Source organism: Euprymna scolopes, chromosome 22 (genome assembly GCF_053919585.1).
Source record: "Euprymna scolopes isolate OS-2025 chromosome 22, ASM5391958v1, whole genome shotgun sequence".
NCBI classification, from domain to species: Eukaryota; Metazoa; Mollusca; class Cephalopoda; order Sepiida; family Sepiolidae; genus Euprymna; species Euprymna scolopes.
The window spans coordinates 113648295-113661819 of record NC_136503.1 but is presented as its reverse complement, the minus strand read 5'-3'; the positions used below and the strand labels follow the sequence as shown (position 1 = coordinate 113661819).

General features: G+C 34.1%; 1 protein-coding gene across 10 annotated transcripts in view; it reads right to left on the bottom strand.

Annotated features, from left to right (window-relative positions):
- LOC145243658 (uncharacterized) overlaps positions 1-13525 on the bottom strand; it is a 54595-nt gene that overhangs the window by 35235 nt on the left and 5835 nt on the right. For 5 of the 10 annotated variants that reach the window (XM_080106706.1, XM_080106704.1, XM_080106707.1 and 2 more), the window contains exon 2: positions 2691-2981. In XM_080106706.1, coding sequence (XP_079962832.1) covers positions 2691-2772 — 82 coding nt within the window. In that variant the 5' untranslated portion in view covers positions 2773-2981. Of the gene's footprint in view, positions 1-2690; positions 2982-3598; positions 4213-4315; positions 4587-13525 lie in introns of those variants that run through there. The other 5 variants (XM_080106702.1, XM_080106703.1, XM_080106701.1 and 2 more) reach the window with 3 other exon arrangements.

Below are 13525 nucleotides of genomic sequence, written 5' to 3'. Positions count from 1 at the left end.
TTTAATAATTCGTTCAATGGTGCTCTCAACTTATGCATTTTGGGGATATAGATAGCATAATATTGTACTCAACCCAAAAATGATTGTAACTGGGTAACATTGCTAGGTGCTGGCATCTTCTCAATGGCTTCTGTTCTGAGATCCGGTCTTCTGTCTTGGCTGTCAATGATTTGACCCAGATATTTTATCTGTTTAAAAAAAAAATTCACATTTTCTGGCACTCAATTTGAAACCAAATTCCTCAATTCTTTTGTAAACTGTTCTGATATGCTCCTTATGTTCCTGCACATTTCTGCTCTTTACAAGAATGTCATCCAAATATGCAATTGCAAAACCTAAATCGGCAAACATTGTGTCCATTATTTGCTGAAATAATGCTGGAGCTTCTTTCAAACCAAAAGGAAGCCTTTTGAGTCTGAAGAGTCCTAAATGGATATTGATACACAAATACTTCGAACATTCTTCACTGACTTTTACCTGAAGGTAAGCCTCAGATAAATCAATTTTGGAGAAAATTTTCCCTCCATTCAGCTTTGTAAAAATGTCTTCAGGGGATGGGAGTGGATAACTATGATCCATAAGACAGTCATTGAGGCCTGTAGAAAAATCGGCACATACCCAAATCCTCTTATTTTTCTTTTTAACATATACGGTGGAGCTTGCCCACTCAGAATAGTCAACTTTTTCGACTACACCATTTTCCTGCAGTCTCTGCAGTCCAATTTCAATAAATTCTATTGAAGAAAAAGGCACATTTTTTGGGGGTTTTTTTTGCTTAAAAACAGGTTTCACATTTTGCTTTCGTTCAAAATTCACTTCGGTCTTAGTACACATACCTTATCCTTCAGAAGAAACCCTGGGGAACTCACTTTTTAAGACTGTAAGAAAATCCTCATTTTGTTTAGAATTTTTCTTTTCAGCTACACTCACACTGTTACAAAATGAATTTATGGGTAGCTCCCATAAATCAAACAAAACGATCCAATCAATTCCGAAGAGGCAAGAATTTATACCTGGAACAACTGACACTTTTGTAGAAAAAGTTTTTGGTCCAAGGGATACACTGCAATTAAATTCTCCCATGAATTTTAATCTCTTGCCGGATACTTCTTTGGCAATTTTAAATGTTTTTCCAGTTTTGGACACCCAATCCTCATCCAGGTCACTTCATCGATAATTGAAATATCGCTACCTGTATCCAAAAGTAGTTTCACTATGTGACCATTTATTTTGGTATTGACAAGATTGATATTGAGAAGATTGGTAACAATGGTTTAAATTGGGCAAAATTATAATATTCATGAGGATAGTCAACAAGAATTTATTTACATTGGACTTGTAAATGGCCATGTTATGTTTTTTAAATCAAATCTGATAGATTGGCAACTGTTATAAAGGAACTTTTGCTGAGGGAAGTTATGTTTAGTTTTAAGTATATAGAGGAAGCAAGGAAAATTAGTTAAAATGGTTGTCGTAAATGTTTTACAGGGAGTTGGGAGGAGCAATTGATTAGAGCTCAGTCAAACACCTACCATTAAAATAACGATAGTGGAGAAAGACTAGCAACCTCTCTGCTGTAGATTTTGAAGTTGATTTTGTATTCTGACAATAACTCCCCAGATGTGAACTCCCCAGATGTGAACCAGTGCTAGCAGATCAGGCTGTCTGAAGATATTGGCTTCCTGATTTAAATGCACCAAACATTGATGTTATAATTTTTTTCACCTTTCCCTTTGCAAAACTCAATTATTTTCAGTAAAACCAAACATGAAAACAACAATTTTTATCTACAAAACAACCAAACTAAACACCCTGAATTAATTTTTGAAAATATAAAAAACTTGAAGCATAAAAACTTTTTCCAAGATGACTGGATTCGACATTGCATGCAGCAGCAGCCCTGCTGTTTTAACAGCATCTGCGACCACGGCTCTCCAAATCATAGACTCATGGTAATCTCAGGAAGGCAAGTAAAGACAGTTGTTTCCCATTGCTTTTCGTCTTGATTCAAGGGTGCATCTTCCCCCGTGAGTTTAACGCACCCCTAGATACCAACTTGGAAATTTTTACGACTTGACACAGCACATACAGTACCTATTCTTTCCAAATGGTCACCCATCTAGTACTGGCTAGGCTTATCATTGTTTAACTTTGGTGATATGGTGAAAACTGGTGTGTCAACGTGTTCGTGATATTGAATAACCAAAAACGTGTTGGTATTAGTGTTGGGACGATTAATCGGAATCAGAATTGGGAATCAACAAAAATCAGAGCTTTTTGAGGTATCGGAATCAGTATCGGAAAAATTTGAGCCTATTTTCTAATGCCAAAACCGATTCCTTACATTATCTTTCTTATTTGATTTTGGTTTAAGAAACATCTTCAACTGCTTGTAGTAATAATAAAATAATAAATATTTATTGATTTTAAACTTCCAGCAAGACTAAAATTTCTAGATCACCCCCTCACAAGTGTGTTTTTACGTTTGGGTAAATATAAGCACATTTAAGATGTGTTTTTTTTTTATAGTAATCAGAACAAAATAACACTTTTATAGTTAAATATTTAGAGATTTGTAATGAATCGGTAATTGTATCAGAATCGGGGAAAAATACTGGAATCGTCCCATCACTAGTTGACATGCTATAAAACAAAACATCTGACACTGAAAAAAGAAAAATCATAATTACCTGTTACGGCGGTGTTCGACGAATAGACAACCTGGCTCGTGGAATTTTCGGCATCATTAAAGACAGGGGTAGTCAAATTCATGATGTTGTTCTTCGATTAGCAAACAAAATCATGGTGATAATTTTTCAAGTAGATAAACATTAAAGTAATATTGAACAAGTCATCCCTTGCGAGTAAAAAAAAAAAAAAAATGGCATCTTTCTGCATAGTGGTGAAAGAAATTGCTTAATATGCGTCCATGATTGAAAACTTGTAAGCCTCAAGTTCCAGAAGACTCCATTTGTGTTAATCTATATAAAAAAAAAAATAACAGTATATGAAAGAAAAGTAAAAGAAAAAAAAAAGTATGTGGATATCAAAATCATAGTATACAGAGTTTCATCTACTGTGAACTGCTATGTTCTCTAGTCAAGAATAAATGATTCACATCTATGGTTATCTATAATTTGATTGGCCTACTCTTTCTTCTCTGCAACCTCTCTCTTACAGATGTGATGTGTGGGGATCTATGAATAAAAATAATGAAACTCCAAACCGGATGTTGACTTATCAACAGTTACAAAGAAAGTGTACAAAAGCGTCTCTGCGCATTGGCTCCACACATTCTTCCGGTCAGAAAAAAAAAAAAAGTAAAAATAAATCTGGTCAGTAGGGTACATGCATGCTTGAAATACAGTATGAACAGCCGGCGTATCATAGGAGCCAGTTGGGAGAGATAAATAGCCAAGGTTTTGTGAACCGAGAGATAGAAGAAAGAAAAGGGACCAAGAAAAAACAAGAGACAAACACAAGCGAAAAAAAAAAAATCCGCTTTCAAAATTAGAGCTCACAACACTTTTTTGCTAAGGATTACAAAACCACCAAAAACTGATGATGAAGATATTCCAAAGGCAAAAGAAATACATACCTTTAGAAATTATGATGTGACCGTCTAGGGGAGCGATATTGCTCCCCATTGGGGAGATTAAGATCCCCTAAAACCCTGAGTAAGGCCGGATAAATATGCTGATATTGTCTGTTAAATGTTGATTGAATCCCGGACAGTGGCGGGTGATCTATCAAAAAGGATGAATGTATTGTGTTTTGTAAAAACAGACATATATTTTATTGTTTGAGGAATATGACAGGAAATGTCAGATTAATGTGGAATGAAATCACACATTTGTGTGGCCTGACGAACACCTGCACAGGCTCTCTGGCTTCTGAGTGCGGAAAAGTGACAATGTTGATCTTTTGGGGCGTGTGAATATTTGTCTTTCAATTCCTTTTTTACTTTCCTTCCAAGCATAAAACCAAACTTTTTAAAACTCAAATTTAAAGCAAACTTTTATCGGGCATAAAAGATATCCCAAATGTTTAATGTTCTTTGCTCATCTTATTTTTTGTATGGAGTTGTGTTATTGCAGGTTTTAACATACAACCCTAACCCATAATTGGTGACCCCGATGTGATGTGTCCTTTAGAATTGCATGATCTACTCCCTTGCTTTTTTTTGTTCCAGCTCGATTGACTCATTCCTCTAGTGGTCTCCATTAATTTGTTATTTTCATACCTCATAATACAGCTTCCTATTCTAGTAGCTTCTTTCAAAGAACCGCAAACCTGTGAAACTCTTTCTACTCACCATTTTCCTCCTACCTACAGTCTTGGTGTTTTCAAGACTAAGGTCAATAGGCATTTCCTGTCTTTGGGATAATCATCTTTCATTCTTGTTAGCTCTTTACATCAAGTGGCTTCATGCCTTTTCTGGAGAGATTTTCATTAAAAAAGAGGAAGAGAATACAACAAATGATTGACTCGATTCTCATAAGAGGCGAAACTAGCCAAGTTGGTTGAGACAAAACCTGGCCAGTACCAGTATTTCACTATTCTCCAATTCAATGACCTTGTACCTAATTGCATGCATCTACAATAAACCTAATCATGTTGCTAAAAACTCTAAACAGCATTGAATTTATGTAAAAATAATGAAGTTTTATAGCTTAAAGACGAAGCATAAAAACGAACATGCTTAAATTTGTACAATAGGAGTGCCGCTAAGACATGATTGTTTTTTTTTTTAAGAGCTAATTTTCTTTCAAATTTTTTTCTCCGGTCCTGAGAAAGTAAAATAAAATTTCATCTGTCGTTAATTGTTTAAATCACAAAAAATTAATTTAGTTTTCATTTTTAATCAACATCATATTAATGTGGAAGTGGTCAATCCTTGAAGCTTTATTATCTCTGATATTCATAAACTACCTCCCTGATAAAATTGTGTCCAAGCTAGGTATATTTGCTGATGAGATAACACTCTATAATAGAATGTATGCACAATAGCAGAAATTTTAGAAAACGACCTCCAGTCCATAAATGGATAACATTTAATGCTACTAAGACTAAACTGCTTTCCTTTAACAATTACAAGAAGCTTTCTCAACCACCAATAGCCATGACTAATAACACTACCTGAGAGCTCATCCTTCAAACTCCTCAGCTTAACATTCACCAACAACATTAATTGAAACAAATACATTGAGGACATTGCAAAGGCTGCTGGGAAGAAGGTGGGTTCCATCTAACATGCTAGAAAATTACTCACACCTGAGAGTATCCTGTATCTCTACAAAGTGACCTTTAACCCATGCATTGAGCATTGTTGTCTCATCTGGGCTGATGCATTCTCATCTATTTCTCTTAGACAGGGTTTAATAAAAAAAATCCTATAATCTAATAGATCCTGCATCATCTACCAACCTCCAATCTCTGTCCCATCAACGCAGTGCTTCCCCCTCCCCCGGCGCCTGTTTTACAAGTACAGTAAAACTCCTTTAATTTGAACTTCCTCTAAAGTTGGACTTCCTCTCATTTGGACTTCCTCTAAACTTGAACTGTCTCATCATTGAAATTGTATTAGCATATTTGATGCGGAGTTGCAGTAAAACAGTTTACATGGTTTAGTCAGATATTGCGCAGAAATGTTAATATTGGTACTATGTAATTAATGTAGATTAGCTATTGATAATTAATTTACATTAACTGTAAATTTTTTTTTTTCAGATTGCTATATTTAAAATAGTGTAAAACAACCCATCACAATGGCTTGCAACTCTAAAAGAAAACAAGTGACACTGACTTTACTCGAAAAACGTCAAATTATAGAAAAATTAGATGCTAGAGTTGAAGATAGCGTTATATTGAGAGATTATAAGATTGGAAGAAGTACACTGTTTTACATCAAAAAGAAAAAGGAGGAAATATTGAAGGCTGATCCTTTCTCTTCAAATAAAAGACATGTCAAAACAAGGACTCCTCGCAGACCAAAGTAAGTTGAATTCGATCGAATATTGCATGAGTGGTTTGTAGCAAAACGGAATGAAGGTGTAGCAATATCTGGGCCCATGTTAATTGCTAAAGCAAAATCTCTTAAGGAAGAGTTCAATATCGCAGAAGATATGAAATTCAGTGAAGGCTGGCTTAGGAGCTTTAAGAGTAGACATGGTATAAGACATTTGACAATGTCAGGCAAACAACGGTCTGCTGATACACACGCAGCATCAAATTATTGTGACAAATTCAAGACGATAATTGCCGATTATGGTTTAACACCAGAGGATGTTTACAACGCTGATGAAAGTGGCATAAATTGGAAGTGCTTACCTTCAAAAACATTAGCCGGATCCAAGGAGCAGAAAATAAAAGGATTCAAATTAAATAAACAAACAGTGATGGTATGCGCTAATGCTTCTGGAACTCATAAACTTAAGCTTCTTGTCATCGGCAAATCAAAGTGTTCCCGATAATTGAAAGGAGTTTCGCCTTTGCCAGTATCCTATTATTCTTCACAAAATGGATGGATGAATCAACAGTTGTTTAAAAAATGTTTTTTGCAAGAATTTGTGCCAGTTGTCCAGAGGCGTTTTCTTGAATTAGGTAAATCTGATTCAAAGTGCTTGCTTCTGTTGGACAATTGTAGAGCACATCCTCCTGAGTCAGAACTAGTGTTATCTTGCGGGAATATTTTTGTGCGCTACTTACCACTTAATGTGACTTCTCTCATCCAACCTATGGACCAAGGGATTATTCGGAACTTAAAATGAGTATAAGCGATTTTCAGCGTCATTTTACTATCAAAGATGCCATATTTTCTCTCGCAAGTGCATGGAATCAAGTTCAAGCAAGCACATTAACAAAAGCATGGGGTAAATTATGCCCAGCACCAAAGGCTTCTGAACTGAAAGAATCAGAGAATACACTTGGTCTAGAAAAAATTCAAACGATTACCGACCAATCACGCTGTTCTTAAATCACTTAATGCAAATGATGTTGAAATGTGGATGCAACAAGATGAGGAAACTACTAATCAATATCCTGAAGGCAGTAATGGTGATGAAAATAGCGACAGCTCCCATTCTCTCGACCCTAATGTAAATAACCAAGAACACTCTGATGAAGCAATATCATGGGATGATGCAGAAAAGTCTATGGAGACGGTTATACAATTTCTAGAAAAAAGTCCTTACTTTAGTGACAATTATGTTTTGCAAGCAATATCGCTCCGAAGAGATATAATCATAAAGAAGCTACAGAAACAAGAAATTGTAGATTTTCGTGGTCGCTTACGGAATACAATGGCAGTGCCCGAGAGCTCAATCAATGAAAATAGAAACTGCAATGAGACTCATTCAATGAATAAATAAAAAAAAACAGTATTTTACATAAATGTATGATTTCTGTAGATGATAATTTAGGTGATAAATACCTAACAAGTATGAGTAGATTTAATTTATTTTCAATGTTTTTGTTCCTGGTAATAATATTTAACAATTCTTACTTGCAATATATCGTAAACTCAACTTAATATATACTTGAAGTATTATATAGCAATGAATGTCATTTACTATTTCTTAATTCTTAGAAAATTAAAGTTAACTGCAGCACATTTTTTTATCACGAAATTTGAACAGCATCCTCTAATTTGAACGAAACAAATGTTCAAATTATGGGAGTTATACTGTACTTTAATGGAATGTGCTTTGATGAACTAATTGCGTTAGTACCCTAACCTTCTCGATGTATATACCCCTGACAAATTCATCTAGCAGGAAAATCACACTCCTACACTGTTGAGGTCCCTAGATGCCGGAAAGCCTTCTATTCTAATAGTTTCTTCCTTTGGACTGCAAGACTTTGATATTCCCTCCCCGCTTCCTTGACTGTACTAACATGCAGAAGTTTAAATGTAATGTGAACAAACATCTTGCTCATCTCCACTGTTGACATTGTTCCAAATAGTATTCCTAAAAAACAAAATGGACTTCTGTTCTTTCTTCACTAGCTCACAATCAAACCTCAAAAATGGGTCAATCACAGGGGGCCGTGTCAGTTTTTAGGGGCTCAAAAATACACATTGTATCCATACCATATGCAGTTTATTATTTGAAATTGACGCCTGTGATTGGTCCATTTTTGAGGTTCGATTGTGAGCTAGAGAGGAAAGAACAAAACCCCATTTTTGGAGGAATTCAAGTTCAAACTATCAAGAATTTCTAGCAACAAAAATAATTCAATTTCTAATAGTGCCACATGGTTTTTTGGCTTAAAAGTTCAATAACTCAGAAACCGTTCATTTTCAGAGGTTTTAGATATGATTTTTGGATTCCTAATGTGGAAAACCTTGTCAGTGCCAATTTTCAAGGTTCTACCTCGTCTAGAAATCAATTTATGCCCCAAAAACGTCATTTCATAATGTTGTGAATTCGCGAGCTGACATGATATATGTAAATACCAAAATTGAAATACTTTCGGAACCGCTTAGAGTTAGAGGCTCAAATTTTCAGGATTCCCTAGTTTTTATGATACCAACATATAGACACAGTTTTGAAAAGATCTGAGGGGTAAGAGTGTCGAAGATGTTTTTCTCTGGATGATTTTAGATTTCCGTGCCTTTGTATCGAGGAAGACAGAAAGAACTCAATGACTCATATGCCCGCTTCCTTCATCCTGTGCACACATTCTTACATGCTAAGAAGAGACAGGTGAACAGAAACGAATTACTACTTGCATCTATATACTCAGTAACAAGAACAAGGTAAACCAACACACATACACAATGCCATGCCACACATACATATATTATTCAAATTATGAACATTTTGACTTGTGACTGCTAACTTAATTTTCTTTACTAAACAAGTGATTTTGCACAATGAACATTTTATTAACGGGAAATAACTTTTTTATTTTTATAAAAATTTTAGATATGAATATGTTTTGTATTATTTGGATTAATCGGACTACTGTTCTCATCTTGAGTATTATTAACACAACGTTTCAGTCGATGTAACGTCCAACATTCTTCAGGTGTATAAATCATCCTGTTTGATAAAGAAAGGGAGGTAACTCTTCTCTTATGAGATTTTGTATTTAGGTTTTAGTTGAAAGTAAATTTTAAAAAATATAAAGTCAATAAAAATATCAATCAAAACACTAGGAGATATTATTCTTAAATTATTTATAACAAAAAAGGGAGGTGCTAAACTTTAATTAGACCCATTAACCAATCGTAAGTTCTTAAAACTTAAAATTACGAAACAAAGGGTGCGGATAAAACATCATTATTAAAAACCATGTGATCTCTCGTAGTATCTATTTTTAAGTCGCATTGATGTATTTCAAATACATACTATTTTAATATACTTATTATCTAATGACTGATATAATATTAAAAAAAAAAAACATGTTTTCTTTATAAAATTTCGTTTTTCTCCATTTTTCTTTATGCCAAACTGTTTATGTCTAGGTAGCAATTGCTACTGGGTGACCCTTCTATTCTTTCAATGGTTCATTTATTTCTAATTTTATATGCATGCATGTCTATATATATATATATATATATAGGCATCAGCACTTATCAAGAACAAGAGGCCACTCGAGAATAAGGGTTAAAGAGTGTACAGTTTAGTAATGGAAATTCGGTAAATTTGTTAACTTATATGGAACGGCTCATCAAAAACTTGTTTATTGTAGGCAGCTGTAAAGCAGGAAAACGGAAGACAATTCCATAGATGTGCAGTTCTAAGAAAGAATTTTTGTTCATGGAACCTACGTTTAGGTTTAGGCACAGATAAAGAGTGGGGGAAATTATTGATACTGTTTTCTACTAGATGGATGTTTCTTGTGAAAGTTTGGCGAGGGGGGGGGAACATAGATTGGAGCTCAGTCAAGCACTTGCCATGAAAATAATGATAAAGCAAAGACAAACTCACACCATCTCTTCTGTGAGAAAGAGATTGCAGGGAAGAGAAAAGGACATCCCCTACAAGACTACAAAGTCTATTTTGAGCTCTATCAAGGCAGGATAAGTCCTTTCTAGCAGCTCCTGCCCAGATGTGGCAACAGTACTCCATCCTTGGATATACCTGGCTCTTATATAGATAGAGAATTGCATCAGCGGTGAGATATCTACTGGATCAATAGAAGGATCCCACCATTTTTCCAGTGGCCTTGGCAACAGATTTAATGTATGTGCTTCATTTCAGATCAGGAGTAAATGTCAAGCCCAGAAGCTTGTCAAAACATGAGGCCACCCGAAGATGAAAGTCATTCATTTCAATTAATGCTAGATGGAGATCAGAGCGTTGATGACGTAAAGATAAAAGGTTGGTTTTAGATGCATTAAAAGTAACCCGCCACCTCTTTCCCCATCGTACCACTTGCTCAAGATCAGAAGAGAGAGAATCGGAGAGAACTTGGTCGTTTACTGTCTTAGATGTGCTACCATAGATAGTAGTGTCATCAGCATAAATGTCTACGAATGATGTAAGGATGTGATTTGGAAGATCATTAACGTAGATCAGGAAGAGAGTTGGGCCCACGATGGACCCCTGAGGGACTCCAGCATTAATGCTGTGAGCTTCTGATTTCTGCCGATCAACCACTACTCTCATGAATCTATCAGAGGAAATTATTTAATAATTGAGAAGACATTTCCAGCTATACCATCGCTGGAGATTTTGTGAAGTAAACCTTTATGCCATACTCTATCAAAGGCCTTTGATATGTCAAGAGCAATTGCCCTAGAAAGGTAGCCTCCGTCGAGAGATTCACTAATCCTATGAGACATAAATATAAGCACATCTGCTGTAGATCTAGCAGAATGGAAACCATATTGTGTGTCACTAAGAAGGTTATTTTTGCTGAGATGGTTGATTACTTCCCTATTTAACACAGATTCCAGCAACTTACTCATGACGCACAGGAGACTTATTGGCCTGTACTAAGAGGGAGATGAGTGATCACCTTAAATTCTTAAATATATATATATATATATATATATATATATATATATATATTCTTCATTTTCTTCTTTTGCTAAAACATAACTTTTACAGTCCAAATTATATTAAATGTTGGTGTAATTTTTGGCTATATCAAAAGATGCTATCGTCATCCAAAATTACCTCTACCAAGATCAAGGTCGATTCCACAAGATAAGCCTGAGCAAGTGGTTACAAAAAAATAAAAATTAAGATATAAAATAATGGTGCTTACTCAAATTGGCACTCATGGCAGCAATTAAAAGTAAAGAAAATACAAAAATGTCTGTATGGTATACGTACCAGTCATGAAACGAAGATAAAATATTCCAAAACTCACACGTTTTTTTTTTTATTTATTTTATTCATGCAAATCAAATTTTACAACTAAGCACGTCTGAGAGTTTTCGTCGGCCATGATTAAATACTATGAAAAAAAGGGGGACAACTCAAATCAAAGTGTCGAGGTCAAGTAGTAAAATTACTAAAAGCTGTAAATTTTGATTTTCTTACTTTTAAATAAAACTACTTGATCAATTTACATAATTTTCGGAATATGATATTTTCGTTCTGTAATGAGTACATACTTAATACAGACTTTTCTGTATTTTCTTTACTTTTAATTATCGCCATGAGTGCCAAACTGAATAAGCACCAAAATAAGTGCTAGTTTTACAAACGGGTGGTCTTGTCTTTTATATTGTAGACAATTGGGTTGACTTTCAGCTCAATTTTAAACTAAGAAAAAAAAATTTAAATGGCCTGCTCTTCTGGTAAATGAACTAGATTGCAAATTTATGAGAGAAGTTACGAGAAAATTAAAAAGGAAGAAAAGAAAATTGTCTCTTAAAACTGTGCGTGGTTTACTGGCAATTATAAACTGTACTTTAATGCAAACAAGGTCACGACACTAATAAAGCCATGTCCAGTTTGAAAGTTGAATGAAAAATCACCATAATCATCGTCATCATCATATCTGTTAATCCCCACTGCTGAAATCGATTGCATATGCCTTGGTTTTATAGTTAACTAGCAGGCCGCCCGACGTTGCCCAGTTGTAAAATATGCATAAATATTATATTTTAATTAATACAGAAACTGTGACATGTGCATGCGAGCATCATGTTTTTGGTGTCTTTTTTCTAAACAGTTCACTTTTTGAAAGTAAAAAAAAATACTCGAGCTGAGATCGAAATCAAAACCTACAGACAGTGAGTCAAGTACGATAACAATTAGACTAGCGTGACATGATATTTAGGTGTTTTCAAATTACTTATTCTTTAAGTAATCTGTGATGTGAACTGTTCACGCATGCGCATTTATGAAATGATTGACAAACGGAAAAAAATCCGATGACTCCCACATACCAACTTTTCAAAGTTTTCTACATATCTTATATATCAAATTTCAAGTCTGTAGATCAAAAATTCGTTGAGTGTATAGGTTGAGAAGTGTCCTCACACACACACACACATTCACACACACATTCTCATTTTTATAGATATATGGATAAGAAAATGTAGGATGTTATATAGTTAATGATTATTTGAGAGTGGTAAAAAAATATTTAGTGTTAACTGCCATAAATAGTTAAAATGATCCTGACAGGGGGGTGGGGGATTAGTTCAGTTTATATTAATATATGAAACTAATCTCCACTCTAAATTGTTTTTTCTTATTATTAAAAAAATAAATAAAATTTTAATTTATAAAACATTTTGAATTCATTATTTGTGAATTGTTTGTTGGTTATTATTAATTAAATTATTGAAAAATATTAAAAAAAAAACAAAAACAAAAAAAAACACATTCCAATTATATAAAAAAAATTGATTTTATTTTTTGTTAATAATTAAACACATTGAAAATAAATTCTTACATGCTACCCCCTACCCCACAAAAAATTAGGTGCTTATACAGTTTAGCAAAGATATTAAAAACAAAGAAAAAAAATCTCTGATTTACGTACCCATTATGAATGAAGTTCTCATAAAAAGAAAAAAAAAACATTGTTTAATTTGATCAAGTAGTTTTTTTTGTTGTTTTTTTTTTACGGAGGAAAATAAGATTTCAGTGAAACCCATCCCGACGCAGCCATCTTGGCAATTTCAGATACGAAAGGGAGCACCAGGAGAGATAGCTCCATCTAATTCTTGAAGTTTGCCCAATTTGACGAGATTATTTTTACAGTTTTCTTTTTTTTCTTTCTGATTTTATTTTTCTTTCAAAAAATCGTTTAAAAATTTATTAATAACATTGTTTTGACAAACTTCAAGAGATAGATGCAGTTATCTCCCCTGGCGGTCCCATCTTCGTAGCCAAAATGGTTGTGTCGCGATGGGTTTCACTAAAATTTTATTTTCCTCTATATTAAAAAGAACTTGATCAAATTAAGCGATTTCTTTTAATGAGAACTTCATTCCTAAACGCTTTTTCTTTATTTTCGTTTTTTTTTTTTTTTTTTTTTTTTTTTAATATATTTGCTAAACTGTATAAGCGCTAAAACTTCGGCCTAAAATATAGTTGGAGATTTATTT